The following is a 22897-nucleotide window of genomic DNA, read 5'->3' on the forward strand; positions in this document are numbered from 1 at the left end:
AGTTCCGCAGACCTTCCCGCAGAACACATGTGGTTCATATAAAGCAAGCCGCAGGGCCGTTTGGGGTTTTGCGTGAAAACAGTCATTTGTGGGAGAAAAACAGAGCTTTGGGTGCTGCTGGCTCTGTAGGAAAGCTACGAAGCGGGGTTGGGGGGCACTGCAGCCCCGAATGAACCCTCAGACAGCTCGGCGGCTCTCACGCTGCGCCGCTGGCCGCACGTGGGGCACGGCCCCACGTGGAACGCACACGCACGCACGCACACGCAGAGCCCAGCCGGCCGCCGGGACCCGGGGCAGAGGGGCGAGCGCCTTCCGAGCGAGCGCGCCGACGGCATCTCCCCACCCCACCCCCGCCCCACCCCCACCCTGCCAAGCCTCGGCGGGGGAGGCTGGGACCCGGAGAAGCACGGGGTCCCCTTGTCTAACTCCCTCTCCGTCGCGCAGAGCGAGGCTGCATTCCCACGAAGAACCCCAGGAGGCTGGTAAAGCCCCGGGGGGGGGGGGGGAAGAGCCGGGTGACGCGCGCGCTCCCCCCGGCCCTGAGCCGCCCCTGCCCCCACCGAGCAGCCTCCCCGCCGGGCTGGAGAAGGCTCCTCCCGGGCTCCCGGGCCCAGGCTTCCTCCCCGGCCGCTCCCGCCACTCCACCCGGTGACCGGGGCCCCGCGCCGCGGGCCGGCCCGCCCTACCTTCATCAGCCACTGCGTGTTGTTCTCCAGCACCGTCTCCAGCACCTGCAGCCTCTGCAGCGAGGCGTCCTCGTCGTCGGGGGGCGCGTCCCTCTGCACCGCATTGGACACGAAGGGGCTGGAGGCCGGGCGGCAGCCGTCCGTCTCGGGCAGCAGGAAGGTGTAGCTGCACGGCCCGTGCTGGACCTGGTACTGCTTCTTCGCCGCGCCGTCCACGCTCTTCCGAAAGTTGTTGTAGGCTGCGGCCAAGGCGAGATCACAGCCCAGAGTAAAGAAAACAAACTGCCACATTCTCCCTCTCGCTGCCTCTCTGCCGCTCGCGCTCTCTCTCTCTCTGGTCGTAAACCACGGGGGTCGGCAGAGTCCCCGCCGGGCACACGCACGCACGCACGCCGGTCTGGCCCCGGGGCCGCCTGTCCTCTAAAGCGCGGGGCCGGGCTGCATGGCCGAGCCCTCCCTCCGAGAACGCCTTCTCGCCTCCTGTTGCGGGGGCAGGCCGCCCTGCAGGCAGCTGTCGGGCCGCGGGCCGGGGGAGGCTGCAGCTCCGCGGGCGGGCGGGCGGGCGGGCGGGCGGCTCAGCTCTGGGGACGCTGCCCTGTCAGGATCCCCGGCAATCGCTTCCCCGTCCTTATATGATAAGTTGATCGAGAGCGGCCAGACATGTGGGGCCGGGCCCCGCCCTCCCCCTCCCGGCTTATCCGTTATCTTCCTGCAGGGGGGTCACCCGCCAGCCCACAGGAAAAAAATCAGAGCAGGATGCCTGCCTGCCGTCCAACCAGGACCGCGCCGCGCGCACGCCCTCCCGGGAGCGGCCGGGCGCGGGACCCCGGGCGCGCAGCAGGCCCCTCCCTAATGAAGTACTTCCTAGATGGTGGGCCCAGCCCTGGCTCCCCAGCTCGCTCTGCCGGCTACGCGGGCAGGCAGCCTGTCTGAAGTAATAACCTCAACAAAGAAAGTTCGCGGTTTCCCCTTTAGGGATAAAAATGCTACAAATAGGTCAGGACTGGGGCTTATTTTAGGTCCTACAAAGGAAGAGGACGCCTTGGAAACAGTGCCTCCTCAGAAGGAGCAACGCTTTCGCTCCTGTTTCTTCAGTTTTGATCAGCCAAGTCAGGCAACATGTTCATTTACACGAGTCTGGGATTAAGCCAGTTGAGGAAGATCCCTTCTGAGCCCTGACATGGATTCATTAGAACAAAAAAAAATCCCCTTAAATATTTAAAAATAGACAGACAAGATAGTGGACTCATGAATACTGCGTTAAGTTACAAAAGCTGATCCCATTTTAAATACAAGTATTTTTTGAAAGAGTAACAAGTAACTTTTTCTTTCATCATCATATCAGGACTTACTCAGATCTCACGGTAACACTTTCTCCATCAAACGGATCTGACGTCTGCTCGGGCAAATCACTTTCCTTCTCGTAAAGTCCGGATGCCCCCATCCAGGGTCTGCTCCCGCCTTGTGGGGGAGATGGCCCTGCTCCCGCCCGAGTCTCCACCGCCCTCTCCGCGCCTCCTTGCGTCCCGGAGGCTGGATACCTCAGCACTTGACAGCACGGAGCTCACCAGCCTGAGCCTTCGCTGGGGTCTGTGTACATCTCAGTGCTCAGGATTTATTGCCCGGGTGGCCGGTGAGGGTCTGCTACACTGGGCCACGGAGGCGAGGAGCCGCCCTTCACTCCCGAGGTCGCCCTTCAGAGGATTCAAGAGTGATCACTTCACTTCCTAGGCAAATCTAGAATTGCACCGTGGATTTTATTCTTCTGAAATCTGCTATTAGGAGCCTTTAAAAAAAAAATCCAAGTTCTAGAAGAAAGCCACCTGAAGTCCATGGGCAAAACTTAAGGGGTCCATGAGCTTCAAGGGAAGTTTCCTATACATATATACGTGGATAGAGAAAGAGATTTCACCAACCTCTAACTGAAATAGAGCCCTGGCTTTTCCTATGACCAGTTAACAAAGAAGAGCTACCAATAGGTAACTTTAATAAGTATTACGCCATAAACAATATATTATTTTTATAGTAATGAAGTCCCTATGATGGTTTTCGATCACAAGCTGTGACTTTTCACTCAGCACTGCGCTGTCACTAAGCCGTCCCTCAAGGTGGGTGATGAGTATTTGGATAAAGTTGAAGTTAGGCCTGGTGTCCTGTGAGGGCTGGTAACGTCCGCAGACTGCCCACAGCTTCCGCGTCTCCAAAACGCCAGAGGTCATGCCGGGGGGGGGGGGGGGGGGGCGTGTGTAAACACACACACACACACACACACACACACAAAGTGGGGGGAGGGGGGATCTGGATCCACCAAGACATGGGTACAAGGTTTCCATTCGGGGACCGCCCCCCCCCCCCCCCCCCCCCGGCCAGCACTCGCCATGCCGAGAGCCAGGCAGCCTCCACGACCAGCCTCGTCTCAGCCTCCAGTGCTGGGGACGATTCTGTCCCCATGCTGTTTCTTCAGATGCAGGCAATGTGTAGTCTTAGGTAATGTGTAGGAATACTAATTCCTTTATTAGTACTTTTGTGACGTAGACATCAATCCTCCGGCCATCAAATGGTCTCACTGTCCTCAGTTCCATGTAAAAAGAGCAAGGGCGCAAAAACTCGTCTTCCCAGTTCCCTCCTTGCTGAGCAGCTCTCGCATCCGGGCCGTGGTGGGGGCGGGGAGCGCAGGAGGCCCAGGCACCGGTGCGTGTGTGTCCCCAGAGGAAGATGGCGCTCCTCTGCCCGGGGACCAGGCCAGCGGCCAGTCTTTGGGGCCATTTGAGCCTGTCAATGTCACCCCTAGCCTGCAGGCCGAAGCCGGTTGTGGGCTGCCATTTGTTAAGTGCGACCCTGGGGGAGTCCGTGGGGGGCACCAATGAGGGCAGTGGGGGGTGGGCAGGAAGGAGCCCCTCCTCTACTCAACCCACACGGCTCTCGGGGGGGGGGCCCCGGGATAAAGTGCCAGTGACCTGGATTCGCAGGGCTGCCAGGAAGACGTGGTGGGAACAGGACGCCAGCGGAAAGTGCGCGTGGCGCAGGGCCGCGCAGGGGGCCCTGGGAAACCCACGTGGGACCCAGGATCACCAGGCTTCCCTCTCCCAGCCAATGGACGCGCCTGACTCCGTCACCCAGGAAGTCCCACCCACAGCTGATCGCCCAGGAAGCCCCACCCACAGCTGATCGCCCCTGGAAGCCCCACCCACAGCTGATCGCCCAGGAAGCCCCACCCACAGCTGATCGCCCAGGAAGTCCCACCCACAGCTGATCGCCCTGGAAGCCCCACCCACGGGTGGCCCAGCATTCCTGGAGTGGCCCGTGGTGGCGGCTGAGGGCCGCTTGGGGCTCCCGGCCCTCTCCAGTCGCTGCGTCTTCTGCACAGTCTTGGAGTTCCTCCGTCGCTTGCTGACAGGCTAGCTGAAGGCCGATGAAGATGTAAAATGAGAAATGTGGTTCCAGGCTTCCCCAAAGCCTCCTGCCGGCTGACCTGCCCAGCCGTTCTGCACAACAGCTGTGCCTAGTCCTGTTTCTCCGTGTGTTTTCTTTTCAATCATGTTTGCTTTCCCCCCTATAGTATGTCAGTGGCTGAGGCTTCAGGGGCTCCCTTCCTTTTCCTTAGAACCCTCCCAACTCGTCAGTAAGGTATTGATGGCGCCGGGAATGCCCCAGCCACCCCGACAGAGAGGCCGGCGGTGCAGAGAGCTGCTCACGGCTCATCCCCGGGCTTCCGTGCTCAGCTCCAGCAAGGCCCGGCCCGTGGTCCAGGCCAGAGGCTCTCCCCCCGGCTGCGGCCCGAGCCCGGGGGGACGGCACCACTCATCGGCTACTGCCTGGACCGCGGGATCGGGGCGGGCGCAGCCTCCGGGGCCCGCACGGCTCGAGGGGGATCCGTTCCCTCGCATGGGTGGCGTGGGAAACCAGAGACCACCAGCGATGCCGGCTTGAGATCCGCAACAAAGTAGGGCAGCCACCAAGCCACAGGCGTCAGACAGGACTCCACCGTGGGCTCCCGGGCGCTCTGCTGCCATCGAGTCACGCCTTCCACCCCCCCCCACCCCGTGCCTCTGTGGGGGGGGAGGGGAGCCCCGTGCCCAGAGTCCTGACAGTGCACCACAGGGCGGCCGCCCACGCCCCCTCCCGCCCTCACCCCTGCGTGGTCCAGAGCCATTTGCTCTCCTGTCCTGGCAGGCTCAGTGGGTGGTGGCTGGCACCGCCATGTTCGGCTAGCACGGCCCCCGCTTTCTGGCAAGCGTCACGCTGGGAGGTGGGGAACACTAAGTGCTGAATTACCCTAGCAGGAGGGAGCGGGGACACTGTGTTCTCCCCGGCGATGGGCACACTCGGGACACGGGGCGCCTGGCACGCCCCAGCGGGGAGAGCTCGCAGCCGTCTTGGCCATCTCTCCCCTCTGCCCTGGCGTCTTTAAAATGAGCAGAATCGAGTCAGACAGCATGTTTAGACACAGTGTAGTACTCCACCCTGAGAGCAAACCGTTAGAGTTCACTGGACGTAAAGCCATTGTCGAGAGAAAAGGCTATTTTTACCCCCCTCCCGCCCCACGGTAGGCGATGTGGAGAAGCAATGAAACAAATCCAACTGGGGGGGAGGGGGTGGGGAGGGAGGAGCAAAAGCCAAAGGAAAAAGAACCCTCTAGAATCCTAAACGAGGACATAGTGACTCCGTGTTGTGCCTGTGTCTCCACTCAGTTCTGGTGTACGTGGAACAGGAGTTGAGGAGCACAGGGCAGCCTAGGGTGGTGGGCGAACCTCGGCGCCTGACCCCCCCCCCCACTCCCCACATCTGCCCACCCCACCCCCGGGCCAGTACCAGGCTGGAACCTGGCGTGCCCGCGGGACGGTGGGGAGAAAGTACCGGAGGAAAGCCCCTTGACGTTACTGGGAAGACAGAAGGAAAGGAAGGGAAGCGTCCACACACACGGATCTGTAAACACCTGGGGCGGCCGCGTGCCCTCGAGGGGGAGACCAAGGCTCGAGGGGTGAGGAGCCCAGGATTCTGTCAGCCAAGCCGTTTCTGCCCTGTCTTTAAAACCCCGCCCCCTCCGGAGAGAGCGGGGCCTCGACCTTGGGCCCGGGGCCTCGCGTGGAAGCCCGTCCACGCGGTGCACGGCGCGCAGGACCCGGGGCCCGCGGAGATGGGAAGGCAGCGTGTGCGCGTGCATCCCTGAGCCGCGCGTGCACGCTCTCCCACGCCGGTCCCCCGGCTGTCACACTGCCCCAGCGTGTGAGGTGCCTTCTAGGAGTGGAGCCGTCGCAAGCGCAGGGCTAGCCTGGCGCGCCGTCTCCCGCGCCCCGGCGCTGCACAGGCTAGCCCCGTGCATGGAGAATCTAAAGCGAGCGCTGGCCACTTAGACGGGGCCCCCGCTGCTGGGATCACCCTCGTAAGAGGTGGGGAAGTACATATTTTGTGTAACCAGGCCTGGGGCTGGGGCTGGGGGGCCGGGGGGCTGGGGGGGTCCTGCCCTCTGTGTTTTCAGACCTCTTCCTTTCCTGAGATGCGGCCTCCCACATGGCTAGCCTGGGCTCCCGGTTCATCCCCGGATAGACGGAGAGGGGACGGAGGAACAGGCCCCAAGCTCGGGGCGGGCCCGGCCGGGCACTGAGCTCCCCCGTCGAGGCTCTGGGCCTTGGGCCCCACAGACCCAGAGACGGGGGGCGGGGGGAATTGGAGAAGTCTCCGCATCCACCCGACGTCTCTGTTGCCTGGGCACTCTTGTTTAGGTTAGACGGGAAAGGCACGGAGCGTTCGTTCACTCTAACTTATCTGAGTGTTTACTGGGAAATTGTGTCTGAATGACATTTAGATAGGACAGGTTTTGTTTTAAAGAAACAAAAGATTCCTGACTTGTTTTTTTTTTTCCATTTTCCCAGCTATGATCTAGCATAGCATCTGCTAAAGCACTTTTACTCCATAAAGCCGCGCTGTGTATCATCTGCAGCCTACAGACTCGCAAAGGGAGAACCATTTATTTACTGGGAACTCCAGAACGATCCAAGTAAATATTTTTTTTAAGATTGCACCAAAAATTCCTTAAATTTTTGGGAATATTTCCGTTTATATAATTATCCTGTTGTATAGAGTTATCTCGGATGCTGTTTGATTTTCAAATATTTTCATCCTAATATTTTTATGGAAGAGTTTATCTTCCCATCAAAAACAAATGCCAAAAAAAAAAAAGAGCCGGATACAAATCACAGCTTCACAAAGCCAGTGAGTGACAATTTCAAACAATGGACGAGTTCACTCGCCTGACAATATTTTTGCCAGTAATCCTGCGTCCTGTTCCTCTCTGGAGAAAAAAATGCTAAGCATTCTTTGCAGTGGACCGTTGTCAATTTTACCCACGACCTAAGCTCAGTCAAGCAGAACCCTTCCCTTGGCTAACACAATATTTCCTTTGAGAGTTCAAGGTGGGTTTTTTAAACTATAACTTTATGCTAAGTGTTCCTAAATCCATTTCAACATCGTTGTAGAGAATTCAGATTCTGAAAAGTATATTCAGTCTTGTGGCCACAGCCAGTCCAAGAGAGGACTGTCCAGATTTCTCACAGAATGAATTTTCATTTAAAAGTGGCTTAGTGCCATATAAATCTCCATTTACTCTAAATTTATAAAAATTTAATCTTAATTATTGAGAGACATTTTTAAAAAAGAGATAAAAATGTCATATGTGCTATTTACATTAAGATATATTATCTCTCTTGGTTATGGGTTAGCATAAATAAAATGGCTTATGTCAAAGATGTAAAAAGAAAAAGAAAGAGCACATGACCCCCTTTTGGTCCTCTTGCCCCTCTGGCTGACTTGAATAGGAAAAATATCTTCCTGTGGGAAATTATGCTTGATTATGGAGTTTTGTGGGCAAAAAAGTCATTTTTGAAAGCTTAGAGTTATGATAGTTGTATATGAAAGACGTGTGTGTGTGTGTGCGTGTGTGTTGATGTAAGTGGAACTGAAGACCTGTGCGGTCCCTGTTCCCTTACGGTGCTGCCCTGCTCCATCCTTCCCCGCCCACCTCTCCCCCCCCCCCCCCCCCCGTGTCAGGCAGAGCAACTGTTACCCCTGAGTAACAAGCGGGATTTCCCCAGAGTCAGCATTCCAGGAAGGGGGCTCAACTCACAGAAAGCCCGACACAAAGGAAGCGAGCTGCAGAGACGGCGGAGAGGGACATTTATAGCCATCCCGAGGTAACCGGATTCCTGACATCTGTTTCCCTCAAGAGAAACAAAGTGAAGCCCCCCAAACTATTCTCATAGGATATTTACTGGGGGCAGGGGAAATGTTCTTCCCCCCCCCAAAAAAAATAATGGTTCCTTTGAACATCTTTTTGTTCATTGTTCACATGTCCAAAAAGTGATGACCCGACCTCTAATAATTAAGCCAGAAGAAAACTGCGAGAGACATTTACCTGCACTGGGAGAATGCGAATATCAAGTCCTCTTCGACTATACTCACCTGCGCCCTCTGCCGGTCTCCCTAGCAAGCGGCAGGCAAAAATGGGACCGTCGTTAAGGGAACTGTGGTCCAAGTAGGACTTGTGATTGCAGCTAATATGAACAACCTGGAGTGCTCTTATTTTCGTTGTAACACAGGAGAGCACGCCATGCGCGGGACGTCAACATTAGCCACACGCATGCCCATGGCCCACGCGGTAAGGAGTATCGCGAGGCAGCCATTTAGCACCCACGGCCCCAGAGGCCGCTTCTGACGGCCTGGGAACTTGGAGCGACCCCTGGAGAGGGGGCCATACTGTGGAGAGGGCAGGGAAGGTAGAGCTCGTTCATGATCTCCCATCTCCTGAGGGAGCACAGGTGGAGCTGGGATCTGCACCTGCGTGGCCAGCTGAGCCACAGGAGGATTCGAGACAGGAAAGGTCCGTGGGTGGAATGCGGGGAAGAGCCTGGAAGGAGACGCCGGGGTGTGATTCGGGTCAGGTCTTGGTGGCCTGGACTAGAATAATGTCGACGCGAGACTCACGGCTATCCAAAGGGCACCCCCAGGATGGCTTCTAGTTGATTGGACACGGGCATTCCAGCAATGAGACTGGTTGGGTGTGGGGATTTACTCTCGTACTTCAGTGAACGAAAACGTTGGGTAACATTGAGTGACCACCTGCTGAGCATGCGCAGGAGGATTTTGACGGCACCAAGAAAGTGTCCGTAGGAAAACATCGGGCCCAAAGTCAAGGGACGGCAAAGTCCCAGGCGGTCAAATAGAGCATCAGACAGGTTTTCCAGACTCTTCTACCTGAGCCTCCTTCTTCAAGGACTGAGTGATCTGTTTAGGGGTGCCTAGTGGGTGAGTCCAAGAGGAGACCGCCCCCAGGAAGACACACTTGCAGCGAGCCTTCCCCCCCTCCAAGAATGCAAGGAAACCTGCCTCGGGAGAGGGAGCCCCAGCGCCGCGGTGTCCGTGAGATGTCGCGCGGGGGCTCGGGAAAGCATGGGCTCTGCGAGCGAGGGTCGTAAGGCGGCTTCCCACCAGCGCCACTGCCACGAGGCTCGCGTTACGTGTTGGCCACAGAATGGGGCCACTCCAATTCCCAGCCCAGACGATTGGGCCCTGAACCCTTCTGTGGGTAAGCCAGGGCCACGGCAGATGCAGCTGGTGAAGCTGAGGTGCTGATCGAGCACAAAGGTGTCTATGACGAGAAGTCAGCCTGGGAGAAATGCCAGGGGACACTGAGGGCACAAATCAACTTGCACAGGTGGCGGGAAAGCACAGAAGCCGGGGAGAAGGCCAGGCTTGAACAGATGCCCCTCAGAGGGCCCGGGCCTGAGGAAGCACAAGGCAGGCGAGTGTCCACAGCCGGCAGTGCCAGCGCATTCGAAAGCGAAAGGAAACGGAGGGTGAAACTAGTGCCGTCCTGAGGGAGGCCGGTTTCTACCGCGTGCTCCTCGTCTCCCCCCGGGCTTTGAGTGGCCTCGCGATGGCCGTGGTTGCGCAGGCCCCCGGGGCATCATGGGAAGGAGCATTTGAGGCAGAACCCGGAGCTCTGTATCTAAAGGGAGATGGAGGCGTCGCGTGCACTTCCGACGACGCCACGGACCTGGCGCCTGTCCTGGGGTTCACGAGGCTCCGGGATTGCAGCCGGCCATCAAAGACCCAGCCCCCCAATCACTGCCTCCCCCAGGAAGGGGCCGGCGTGCCCTCCCCCCACGCTCCAGCTCCCTCCCCGTCTGCAGCATGGCCGCGGTGGGGAACGACGACTCCTCGTTGCGGAGCGGCTGGCCCGCCCCGCTGCAAGGCCTGCGGAGCGCGTGCCTGTGCGCGGCACCGTACGAACCGCCCTGGGCCCCCCACAATCCGAGCAGTGCCGGGGTCCCCACGTGGGCCACAGGGCTCCTGCCCAGGCCGCACGGACTGTCTCCATCCAGCTTGCCAGTCCTCACGCTGGACTTGGGAACAAGCACCCAATGCACCCCCTTTAGTCCAGGCCTCCTCAGCCTTCCGCCGCAGTGGAGGCCATTCGGCTGCCTGCCAGGAAGTCCTCCCCAAGTGTCTCCGCGTGGACGCCATCGGCTGCCTGCCAGGAAGTCCTCCCCAAGTGTCTCCGCGCGTGTGCCAGGCTGCCTTCCTCCGGGACTTCTGCCCTGCCAGCCGTGCCCTGCCAAGGCTTTCCATGGAGCCCCCCCCGTTCATCCCCGTGTGAGCCCCAGCACCTGCTGCGTCTGGACGAGGCGGGCCGAGTCTCAGGGGCGTCGACGCCCAGTGGACATGGCCCCAGATTCCACACATGCAGCTCGCCTGCAAACCACAGTGTGGCCTTTCAAGGTGGTCCTCTGCCCGGGTCTTTCAAGGTGGTCCTCTGCCCGGGTCTTTCAAGGTGGTCCTCTGCCCGGGTCTTTCAAGGTGGTCCTCTGCCCGGGTCTTTCAAGGTGGTTCTCTGTCCAGGTCTTTCAAGGTGGTTTCCTGTCCAAGTCTTTCAAGGTGGTTCTCTACCCGGGTCTTTCAAGGTAGTTCTCTGTCCAGGTCTTTCAAGGTGGTTCTCTGCCGGGTCTTTCAAGGTGGTTCTCTGCCCGGGTCTTTCAAGGTGGTTCTCTGTCCGGGTCTTTCAGGTGGTTCTCTGTCCAGGTCTTTCAAGGTGGTTTCCTGTCCAGGTCTTTCAAGGTGGTTCAAGGTGGTTCTCTGTCCGGGTCTTTCAAGGTGGTTTCCTGTCCAGGTCTTTCAAGGTGGTTCAAGGTGGTTCTCTGTCCGGGTCTTTCAAGGTGGTTCTCTGTCCAGGTCTTTCAAGGTGGTTCAAGGTGGTTCTCTGTCCGGGTCTTTCAAGGTGGTTTCCTGTCCAGGTCTTTCAAGGTGGTTCTCTACCCGGGTCTTTCAAGGTAGTTCTCTGTCCAGGTCTTTCAAGGTGGTTCTCTACCCGGGTCTTTCAAGGTGGTTTCCTGTCCAGGTCTTTCAAGGTGGTTTCCTGTCCAGGTCTTTCAAGGTGGTCCTCTGTCCGGGTCTTTCAAGGTGGTTCTCTACCCGGGTCTTTCAAGGTGGTCCTCTGCCCGGGTCTTTCAAGGTGGTTCTCTGCCCGGGTCTTTCAAGGTGGTTCTCTGTCCAGGCTGTACACTTCCCGCACTCCGCTGCCCCCTTTCGGCCCGTTGTCGGAGGCTTGTTTGTTTGGGGACGGCTGCTGAGAGCCACGGGGCCTGGGCTGGATGTTCTGCGCGATGGGAACGGCCCCGTGCAGGTTAGAGGGGCCGTGGTGCAGGGCTCTGTACCTGGGGGGGGGGGGGGGGGGGGCGGGGGGGGCTAAGCACGCTCTGCCTGGCAGACTCGAAGCGGGGGCCTCTTCTCCCCGACCCTTCACTGCCCCAATAAACAGGTGGCCCGTGAGCCGTGGGCCCAGTTCGGTTGGAGCCGCTCTGACGGCCATGGAAGGAGGAAGCGGGTGGAAATTCTTTCCCGAGCCGGTATTTCTAGGAAAACACTCGGCTAGAACCCGCAGCTGTTGGCGTTCCAACACCAATTCTAAACAACATTTTAGTTGGCAAAAGATAAGTGAGAAAACAATAAGGCTCAAAGCTGAAAATGTTGGGAAACCCCTTTCCATGATGTGCTTATTTAGGGCTGAAAAATACGCCTGTTTTCAGAACAGAAGAGCTAACACCCAGCTTCCCTGTGCCTGTTTTTTTTTTTTTTAGGTACATTTCAAATGTCGAAGTGATTTTTTTTCAAGTACTGAATCATTTTTTGAATATGTCTTATGATAGAGCTTTTCCTCAACTGCCAAAATGCCAGGAATTGGGATGAAACAGAATTGCATCTGCTATAAAGGACGGCACCATTGAGCCCCGCGTGTGCGTGGGGAGGGGGTAGCGTATTATCCCCAGGACACGTGTCCACGGGGGTTCACTGGAGCGTGCAGTGAGCGTTGAGAGGGCCTGTCGTCTTCCCAGACAACCATGGACCCTCACGACGAATCTGAGCAGATGTGTGCGCTCTAGGGAGCTGGGTCTCGTGGACACCAGATAGAACATCGTACAGTTCAAGCTCTGGCTCTGATCAGGCAGAGCTGCTTCCAGCTCATCTGGAATGGATGCTGGGAACCGTCTGGCTTCCTAGGCCCCTGGGCTTGATTAGTCCTGGAGCTACTTCACAAGGCAGAATCTAGATCTTTAGGCAGAAATGGTCCGGAAATCGTACGTAGCACGGGGCCAGCCATTCGGCACAGAGAGCAAAGAGCTGGGTAATCCCAGCTGGGGGGGGGGGGGGTGAGGGTTGGGGTGGGGGGGGCAGGCAGGGCATGGTCTGCAAAGCTCCGAGGCCTCTCCCCGCAACGTTAGGAGGGGTTAGCCCTTCAGGCTGCAGCTTGTAGGCCTTTACTACCTTAAACTGAAAGCCTTCCAGAGTTGGAGAGAGACTCGGGGATCCTTCCGCATGTCACAGACAAGAATGCAAAGATGCAGCAAGGCAGAATAACATCCCAGTGGCCAACTTTTCCGGTTCCTGTGCCTAGAAGGAGCTGTGCGTGTCCAAGGCACTTGTTGCGCGCCCATGGCGTTCCTACCCACGTGGGAGGTTGACATCAGGAGGATCACACTTTGAAGCCAGCCTGGGCATGGACTTGAAGCCCTTCTCCACCAAGAGCTCGATGCCAGCCACTGAGGAGGCTGAGAGACTGGGGACTGCAGTTCCAGGCCGGATTCTAGAAAAGTCTCCAGACTGTCTGACCAGAAGAGCCTGGACATGGTGGCACATGCCCTCCTAACAGCCATGACAGGAAGTGAGAAGCAGGAGGACTGCAGGAAAATAGACCGTGTCAGAAATAACCAGTATGAGAAAGGGCTGCAGGCCCGACTCAGAAGCAGAGCGCTTGTCTAGCAAGTGGGAGCCCCCGAGTTCAAACATGTACACTTCAAAATAACTGTGCATGTCATCTTTTTGTACATCTAGTGATTTTGACACATAGTCAATAACTATATTACTTTCTTCATGATTGATTTTCTTCTGGGGTAGCTTTTTCTACACAGACATCCAATACCTTGAGCTATTTGTAACTGTGGAGCCAAGAAAAGCTATTGAAATACGAAAGTGGATATAATCAGGAAGAGTGCAAGAACTTGGATAAAAGCCACCCTGCTGTGTTCTTCCTTGGTTTCCTTCTGGGTAGCGTGCAGCAACCTATACATTAAGATCGCCTGTGAGAACAGAACAATATTTCCTGGCATTCCCACAACACTGGAATTCTCACCAGAAAGCTAGGAGGTTTTACAAAGAAAACACCCAAATTGTGTACCATGGCATAGTTAGTACCTGGTTCCCATAGACCTGCAGAACGTTTAAATTACGTTTGGGACTTGTAAGGGCTGGCGGTTTAGACTGGTTGGTGCCAGAATTTCTTCCCAACGCCGGCCATCATTTGTCTCTGTTTTGGAGATTGGGGAAGCCACGGTCCGACGGGCAGCATGGCGGCTGAAGAGCTGAGCGGGGCCTGGGCGGGGCTCCGGCCGGCCCCCGGGTCACCACCCAGTGCCTCCGACGGCAGCCACGCCGCCGCTGGCCTGCAGCCACGGGGCATCTTCCGTACTCAACAGGACACTGGGTCTTGCTGGCAGTCCCGGGTTCAAAACCGCCCCCCCCCCTCCTGGCTCCACACAGGGCCTCCCTTACCTCGCAGTGTTTTTGTTTGTCCGGTGTGGTACTGGGGGCTGGGCTTGCACGCTGGGCTTGGCGGCTGCCGGGCCATCCCCGCATGTCTACTTGTGTGTAGTGAGTGGATAAACACTGTGAACAAGAGCCGGATAACTCGCCAAGCACCCTGACCCCTGCCCCACACACACCCACCTCCTCTCGAGTCCCTTGTCACACGCACCCTTCACAGGGTGTGCCAGCCACCGTTAACTCCCGTACTTTCCCATCACAAACTAAGTTTTCGAGGCTCTCGGGCCACTCAGCCCCCCCCGCCCCCCGGCCCAGGACTGCTCCTGATCGCCCTTCCAGAATCCCGGCCCAGCTGGAGGCTCTGCTTCTCACAAGCCTTCCCATCCTCCCCCCGGGCCAGGATCCTTAGAGAGTCCTATTTGTCACCTCTCAAGTTCTGTGCTTACTTGGCACATACAGGTGTTTGGCTGTTTATCACACCAAAATGAAGTTACGACAGTGCGGTTCGATGTTGTAGCAAACCCAAGTGCCAGTGGGAGAAATGTGTTTTTCATTTTGCCAAGTCCCACCTTGTGTAAGAGGGCACCTGGGTGAGTGTTAGCTATCTTGATTGGAGGAGGAAAGATTGAGATCAATAGTCTATAACACAATGTCTTAACTCATTAGATGCCATAAATACACACTGACAGATGCACACAAATATGCCCGAATGCCTTCCATGTGCCTGAAAGACTCTGGCTACGTAGAGGAGGCTAAAACAAGATCCATGCTGGTGGGATGTGCATCTTCTATTAGTGTGTGTGGGGGGGAGAGAGAGAGAGAGAAACAGAGAGGCAGAGGCAGAGAGGGGTGGTCTTCACAGTGAAGTGGAGCTGGCCAATTCAGTGGAACCTGATTGCAGAGAGAGCGGACAGCGCCCGGCCATCCGTGTCTTCAGATAAAGATGGCCGAATAAGCAGATTCTAGACAAGGAGCGCCATGTTGAGGGGCAGCCAGTGGCGGGTGGGGGCAAGGCAATGTAGTCTCTGGGGAGCATGGTCATTTCCGTTGGGCTGTTTTACTAGTGTGCTGTAGTCACGGAGAGTCTTGGGGAGCCTTGGGGTCCAGGTTTCTACAGGTGATTTGGGCTTGTTCTTTCGTTGCTGGCTTCTGAGTGTCGTCCTGGACACTGTATTTCCCATGGGTTGTCCTAAATGCTCAGCTCCAGTGCTCCTAGGGAGTGTGGCCGTTTGGAGGTGATGACCTCCAAAGCAAAAGTCCTGATAGGTTTTATGGTCCACATAGGCTTTAAGAGGAAGGGGAGACCGGAGTCCCCGGGGCAGCCCTCGCCCGCGATGGGAATTTCTCCTCTTCAGGAAATGTTTACATTCATATCAAATCTAGGGTTTAGTGAACTGTAAAAGTTAGCAGTTAATGCAAACAAGTCACCCAAAACAGATGGCAATTCTTGGGGGAAAAGTTTCTCACCACGTTGGTTCTTCTTTATTTTAATCTCGGCTTAAACCAGCGCTTTTAGCTGCGTAGACGGATGCACTCCGTGTCTACAGAGAGCTCACTTCACCAGATCAGAGTTCGCGGGAGCTCCGGCCCTCCGACGGAGAGAATGGCCACCGCAGACCCCACGAAGGAGATTCCTCTCGCCGTGTCCTTCCCAGCCACGGCTACGGCTTCGTGGACGCTCCCCCGAAACGTGACAGTGTGCAGAGCACTCTGCGGTGGCTTTTGAAAGGGGCCCTGCCGTGGAGGGGTCCGATCACGCGTGTTCTCGCTCCGGTCACACTCGAACCGGACTGGGCTCCTTGGGGAAATGCACCGGCTGGGTTTGGCTGTGTCCCCTGGACGACAGGATTTTCCCAAAGCACACGAAGGCAGGCGTCCTCCAGACAGATGAACAAGGACCCAACCGGGACCAACTACATTTCGTAAGCTTCTCTGAGAAGATAGCTTTGCATAGACAAAATACGCTGCCTGCCAACTTCCCCGCCTGCCGGGGATGGGGGGCCTCCCGGGCTTGTGGTCCCCGCTCCTATGACAGGAGGTGCACCCCCTTTCCGCCCCGGTTCAGCCTGTACCGTCCCGGGGCCTGCCACACACACCAACGTCAGCTACTGGACATCTGTCCTCTGCCAGGCAGGGCTCTGAACGCACATTTGAGGAGAGTGCTGGAAAGATCAAAGGCAAGACAAGTGTGCATGGTCCAGAGCGCGTTCTGTGAGCATTCCAGCATGGGTGAAGGGGTGGACGCTGAGCCCTAAGCTGCTCGGCTGTTCCAGGGCCCGGCAGAGCTGCCCCGGGGAATCCGGGAGCGTGTTCTCACGAGACTCAGGCACCCTGCTCGGGATGGGACGGGAGGTGTGGAGTCACCCCGCACCCCGCTGCAGACGTGGGGTCTCCCCCCGCGCTCCGCGCAGGACTCGGAGGCGATTTCCAGTTCCCGTGATTTCCCAGCCGCCGTGGATCACTTGCAGCTCCTGGCTCGCTTGGTGGATTTCTGGAAGAATGGCCATCTTGGGACCCAGATGGTGTATCATGGCCTGGGGAAGTTCCCGGCCACAGGACCTAGCCCAGCACCGCTGTTTGCAAGGGGGCGTGAGTGGGGAAGAAAGCTGGCAAGCAGGTGCCCGAGGAGACCGGCAGAGTCCGGACGGAGACGAATCAGAGGATCCCGAACCGGTCGGCCCCCGCCCGGGCGCGGGGGCTGTGGGCGCTCCCTGCGTGTGGGTCTCGTCTTGCAGGTGGTTGGGGAGCCTCTGCCCCTCCTTGTGGTCCAGCACTCAGAGAGTTCGATCCCAGCCTCCCCCGGGCCGTGTTGGTGGGCGCGGCCAGCGGCTGGCCACGTGGAGGAGGCCGAGGTGGGGGGGGGGGGGTGTTCACGTCCCCCGGTCGGGCGTGGGGGGGGCTCGGGGAGCAGCGCTGGTGAGGGTGGAGGCTGAGGGTCCCTGCAGAGCGGGGTGGTGAGGCCGACACGGCTCCAGGAGCCCACGCCGGCCCCTCGTCCACGCCCCTCACCACGGGCTGGGACTCCAGGAGCGAGGCACCCCCTCCCCCTCCCCCTCCCCCTCCCCCTCCCCCTCCCCCCCCCCCCCCGTCCACCGTCCAGAGCTGGGGAGCGCACGTGTGCACAGCGGGCCAGCCCAGCACGCGCGTGTCTGTTGATGAAGGTGCTGGAACGAGAACCACGGGTTCACTGACGACGGGGAGGGGGCGGGGGGAGTGTGTATTCATGAAAACCTTCCTTAAGCCGGCGCAGGTGGGAGGGAGCGAATGCAAACCCTTGGGGGCTGGGCTGGGGCGCTGCTCCCTCCCCGGGGTGTCACCCGGCGAGGCCCGGCCCTGGGTGCTGTGCCAGCGCCGAGTCCCCACGTAAGCCAAACCCTGTCTCTGGGGACTTCCGAGTCCATGTTGGCCAGTCCCAAAGCCACGGCCGTTCCCCGTGTTTCTGGGTGCTCAGCTGGCCCGCAGAGCTGCCGGGTCTCGCCCAGGCAAGCCTAGTGGGAAGGGCGGCGGGGGGGGGGGGGGGGGGGCGGCGTCACCCCAGCCTCGCTGTGACTCAGAGGCCGGCAGAACGGCAGGGCAGACCGTGGAAGAATGTGCGGGAAGCCGCAGTTCTGGCCATGGCACGTAGGCCCGTGTGCGGGCCAGGGCAGCACTGTACCCCAGAACTGCATCTCGATCCCTCCACGCTCCCGAGTACTGTGTGAAGGAAAGCCAGAGTGCAGGAAAGGTAGAGCATCGACTGAGCCAGATGAATAACCTCCTCCATTCTGAACTGACAGAAAGCTGAGACGCGTACAGGCATGGACACCTTTCCAGGGAGCCCAGAACTTAATGATGGCCTTTTCACACTTGATAAACATCACCTTCTGTAACCCTTCGTGAAGAACCCACGCTTAAGATATAGGAATCTCTTCTAGGAGGAATTGGGAGTGGAGAATATTTATACATTCTATTTCCTCTCTTCTCTGGGATTTTATCACTAAGGATATCGACATGAAAACAGGATCTTTGTATCCAATGAGTTCATCTACTGCTGGTTTCCCACCAGAAATTCCAGGCTTTGTGACATCAGTGCATGGAGCCCTGGGTGTCATTTCAAGCGCAGGCATCTGGAAATGATGAAATCCCGAACCGACAGAGGTTAGGTGTTCAGGAAGACGACTCAGTGGGGAAGAGGAAGGAAGCTAAACATCACCAAGTACCTACTTGTGCGAGTCATCGTCACCTCGGATCTCATAGTCATGCCCAACCAAGCCAGTGACAAGCCCGAGTACACAGCCTGAGTCTCAGAACTTCTCTCAGTTTTCCCGGTGATTCCAAGCGTCACACCTTAATACACTCAAGCTCTCGAGCATAGGCTGATGAAGTAAATCATTGCCTTTTTACCTGGACATGAAATTGGTGAGATGTGGAAAGGGTGATCAGCACGTTAAAGGGGGGTGGGGACTGGGGGGGGGAGCCACTCAAGAAGATAAATACTCATGTGAAATCTAGACCTAAAAAATATTCATGAATATAAATCGAGTGGAAGAAGGGACGGTGGAAGGGTAATTAATATGATTAAAAAATATATGCATAAATGAAAATAGAATAGGGAAACATTAAAAATGTGTGGAAATCCCGTATTCAATCTCATTGTATAAGTAATATGTGCTAATATTGAAACATATTTTAAATAGATATGCTCCATTTTTTAATGCCAGGCAGTAAGGAGCCGTTGTTACAAACAATAGCCTACAACATAAAAACAACAGCAGCAAAAGGCCAGGTAAAAATAGCAACCAGTATGGGAGGAGAAGGCAGAGTTCCCGGGTTCCTTCCCGGGCTCGAGCTTGTGTGTTCCTGCCGTGGGTAGAAAGACGGTCACGGTCGTGAGTGAGGGCTCCAGGGGGCTCAGACCCCGTCCAAGCATTCTCACTGCTCACCCTTCCCAGGGCTCGGACCGCTGCTTTGGTTTGGGGGCTCTTCATAGCTGAGCTGTGGGCCTGCTGTGTGCGCAGGTCTTGACCGCACGTGGCGTTCCTAGACCACCGGGTGTTGAGTGACTGGCCCCGGTCTCGTGACTCCCCACCCCCCACCCCCCGCCCGCCCATGAAGTCAGTGTGCACATAAATCATGGAAATTTCCCCGTGGAAATCACCCCTGTATAGAGCAACATTCTATCCGTCCCTCTTGGCTTCTGGTTTTACTTTGTTTTTGTTTTTTTTTAAGAGTTAAAGAATGCCCTTGACTGTTACAATAACGTAGGAACCCTTTAGGACTGTCTTTGCGGGCTTTGTATTTGTTTTGTAAAATGTCTGGTTTATTGGCTGAGCAATCGATAGGATGTGCACCGTCTCCCAGGACATCAGAGGAGCACGCAAGTCTGTCACCCACCTCCTGCCCAGTGTCCCGGTGCTTGACGAGACGGAGACACTTAGCTCCTGTGTCCCCTCGGAATAGAAGGCATCCCATCCCTGCTGGGATCTCCTTCACCCCAAACCCACAGGATCCGGGATGGGATCGAGGGCAAGCTATGCTGCCCGTAGGGGGTGGGCGTATTACATCTCTCATATCATGTTCAGCATAGGATTCTTCCCGCTTTATACTGTATCATTGAAGTGAATTCTCCAGAGTGCAAGGAAGAATCTCCCGGACAGAGCAGAGGAAATTTCCATGAAGGAAACACAACAGACAGCGTGTGAACTTGCGACTAGAATATCATCATCATATTTTTTATATTTAGAGTCATGAAGCAATTAAAGCATCCAGAGAGCAATAAAAGTGAGCACTATCTGTGTTCACAGCTCAGCTTTGCCAGATCTTAATTATGTAATTACAATTATTTCCCATTTTTGTTTGCTTTCCACAAATAAGAGACTGTACATGTCACAACATTTTACCAAGTGGTATAAAGATAAAGCTCCTTTAACCTCCCCCCCCCTCTTCCTCTCTCTTCCTCTCAGGAAGGTCACGTGCTTAGAGTCAAGGTCACTGGTCCTTGTCACTGAGAGGGCACAAAGTGCTTCCTAGGGAACCGGAAGGTCTTTGAGGCCCCAGTGTCAGCGTCTGTTGGGGGGGGGTCATGGTTGTACCCCACGAGGTTGCTGGGAGGATTGACCGAGCTGCTTGAAAGAACCACTCAGCTCTTAGCAGTGAGACGAGCTCCGTGGGGGGGGGGGGGGCGGGAGGGAGGGGGGAGGGGGGCGGTGGCTGTCCTGAGTCCTTTCAAAAGGCATCTGCCAGTGCTGGGCGACTCCAGTGGCCTCGGTGGGGCTCCGGGCGCCTGGCACCTGGGCACGGCTCCGCCTCGGCGGTGCCCGGCACCCCGGCCCGGGCCCTTCCCCCTCCCCGCCCGCCATCTCCTCCACAGACATCCGCCTCACGAGAGCAAGAACAATTTTTTGCTGCCAAAAGCCATGGGGGTATTGTCAGGTCATAAAGGTGTGAATGATGACTGCGGGCGGCGGTGGAAGTTCTCAGGGAGAACTCACGCACAGTGGTCTCCCTGTAAGAGTCAGTGTCTGTCCTCCTCTTTTGAGATGAAGTGCACCCCGATATCTAGCCCGTGTTTGTTATGTGTAACCCATCCTCAGCTCTGCCTCTGCCGTCGGTGTTGGGGTGATTTCTGGTTCGGGCCCTGCGTGGAGGCTGCGGTGCCGGCGGCCTCTGTGCCGGCGGGGTGGGAACTCTGCCGGCCGAGAAGTGGGCTTGAGCCCCTTCCCATACCCAGGGCCGCTCGCAGTGCCAGCGCTCCGGGGACCCAGGCAGGGGGAGCACCCCCAGCCGGGCTGCCCAGCAAGGCCTGCTCAAGGGGGAAATGAACCTGGGTGTGGGGAGAACAGGGACTTGCACTGCAGCAGCCCCCGCAGTTGATCAGGTGTGACCAGACGGCGCAAGCCGGGTACGGGGCTTCACGCCTGCCACCCCAGCCACACAGGAGAGCGAGACTCGGGGGGCGTAGCTCCGGGGCTTCACGCCTGCCACCCCAGCCACACAGGAGAGCGAGACTCGGGGGGCGTAGCTCCGGGGCTTCACGCCTGCCACCCCAGCCACACAGGAGAGCGAGACTCGGGGGGCGTAGCTCCGCACCAGCCCAGGCAAAGAGCTGTCAAGACCCCATCGCCACAGGAAAAGTCAAGCATGGCAGCACGTGAAAGCAGAAGGGGGGGGGCGGGGCGTGGCTCTAGCTCTGAGCACCTGACCACCGGCCTGGCAAGTAGCCGACACTGAAGGGGAGAGGAGAGGAAGGGAAGGGAGGAGGGGCAGGGAATGGGAAGGGGAATGAAGGTCTGTACAGATTTTCCCTTGCAAGCTATTCTTGTGGGAAGATTACTTTTCCCGTTCACGTGGACTCGTTCCTCTCGTTCCTGCGTGAACGGCTGGTCCTCCGCCGGCGGCTTCCTGCGTCCTCCCTGGGCTCCGGTAGGTGCGTGTGTGCTGGTCCTCCGTGCCTTGGCAAGACCTCAGCCGGTGTGGTCGGAGGGTGTTGGGGGGAGGGGGGGAACCTGAGGGTGCTGTGCCCGGTTGTGGCGGGGCTGACCTCGGCAGGCGGGGGTCGGAGGGTGCTGGGCTGGGTAGTGGCCGGGCTGACCTCGGCGGGCGGGGTCGGAGGGTGCTGGGCTGGGTAGTGGCCGGGCTGACCTCGGCGGGCGGGGGTCGGAGGGTGCTGGGCTGGGTAGTGGCCGGGCTGACCTCGGCGGGCGGGGTCTTCCTCTGGGCCACCCCCAGATGTGAGGTGCTGGGGGCAGACCCCAGCAGGAGCATTCCCGCGCAGGGTCCCGGGGGGCGCGGCGCTGTGGCGCAGGACTCTTTGTTTGACATCTACTGAAGGAAGCCGGAGCCGCAGGCCAGGCCCCGGCCGGAAGGAGCCTGACCCCCCCCCCAGGGGAGACGTGACGGAATTGTACCCGCGTGCTCGTGCCTCCAGCCACGCGTGGGACGCGAAGGGCTTCTGCTCCCTGGGGCTGTGTTAATTTTCCACAGGTCGCCCGTGGCCCCCGCCGAAGGCCCCAGAGCACCGCCCCACCCAAGCGCCGCGCCCTCCCTGGCGTGAGTCGGAGGGCTCACATTGCCTCTCCCCCCGCCGTGCGCACGGCCCCCCGCCTCCCCCCGCCGTGCGCACGGCCCCCCCGTCTCCCCCCGCCGTGCGCACGGCCCCCCGTCTCCCCCCGCCGTGCGCACGGGCCCCCCGCCTCCCCCCGCCGTGCGCACGGACCCCCCGCCTCCCCCCCGTCTCCCCCCGCCGTGCGCACGGACCCCCCGCCTCCCCCCCGTCTCCCCCCGCCGTGCGCACGGCCCCCCGCCTCCCCCCGCCGTGCGCACGGACCCCCCGCCTCCCCCCCGTCTCCCCCCGCCGTGCGCACGGGCCCCCCGCCTCCCCCCCGCCGTGCGCACGGACCCCCGCCTCCCCCCGCCGTGCGCACAGGCCCCCCATCTCCTGCGCACAGGTCCCCCGCCTCCCCCCGCCGTGCGCACGGCCCCCCCCCGCCTCCCCCCGCTGTGCGCACGGGGCCCCCGCCTCCCTCCGTCTCCCCCCGCCGTGCGCACAGGCCCCCCGTCTCCTGCGCACAGGTCCCCCGCCTCCCCCCGCCGTGCGCACAGGCCCCCCGTCTCCTGCGCACAGGCCCCCCCGCCTCCCCCCGCCGTGCGCACGGGCCCCCCCGCCTCCCCCCGCCGTGCGCACAGGCCCCCCCGTCTCCTGCGCACAGGTCCCCCGCCTCCCCCCGCCTTGCGCACGGCCCCCCCCCCGCCTCCCCCCGCCGTGCGCACGGGGCCCCCGCCTCCCCCCGCCGTGCGCACAGGCCCCCCATCTCCTGCGCACAGGTCCCCCGCCTCCCCCCGTCTCCCCCCGCCGTGCGCACAGGCCCCCCGTCTCCTGCGCACAGGCCCCCGTCTCCCCCCGCCGTGCGCACAGGCTGTCCCTGCCCGGGGCGAGGGTGGGAGTCCTGGGTCTCCTCCGTCTGTGCCGGTCAGGTGCCCGGGGCAGAGAGAGCCGTGCTCGGGCCAGTCCCTGGAGGGCATTGTCTGCAGCCGTGCCCGCCGCACTTCCTGCTGCAGAAAGTATTGCGCCACAGATGCCGTCTTGGCCTGGGAGATGACCTTGGCGCGAATCCACCCTCTCTGGTTTCTTAGCCGTCCTG

General features: G+C 58.9%; 2 protein-coding genes across 2 annotated transcripts in view; one reads left to right on the plus strand and one right to left on the minus strand.

Moving 5' to 3' along the window:
• The window catches only part of Angpt2 (angiopoietin 2), a 42203-nt gene extending 41223 nt beyond the window's left edge, over window positions 1–980 (minus strand). The window contains exon 1 of the mRNA XM_048330277.1: window positions 687–980. Coding sequence (XP_048186234.1) covers window positions 687–977 — 291 coding nt within the window. The 5' untranslated portion in view covers window positions 978–980. The remainder of the gene's footprint in view (window positions 1–686) is intronic.
• Mcph1 (microcephalin 1) overlaps window positions 1–22897 on the plus strand; it is a 128988-nt gene that overhangs the window by 89689 nt on the left and 16402 nt on the right. The window lies entirely within an intron of this gene.

This window comes from Perognathus longimembris, chromosome 21, assembly GCF_023159225.1.
Source record: "Perognathus longimembris pacificus isolate PPM17 chromosome 21, ASM2315922v1, whole genome shotgun sequence".
Lineage (NCBI taxonomy): Eukaryota > Metazoa > Chordata > Mammalia > Rodentia > Heteromyidae > Perognathus > Perognathus longimembris.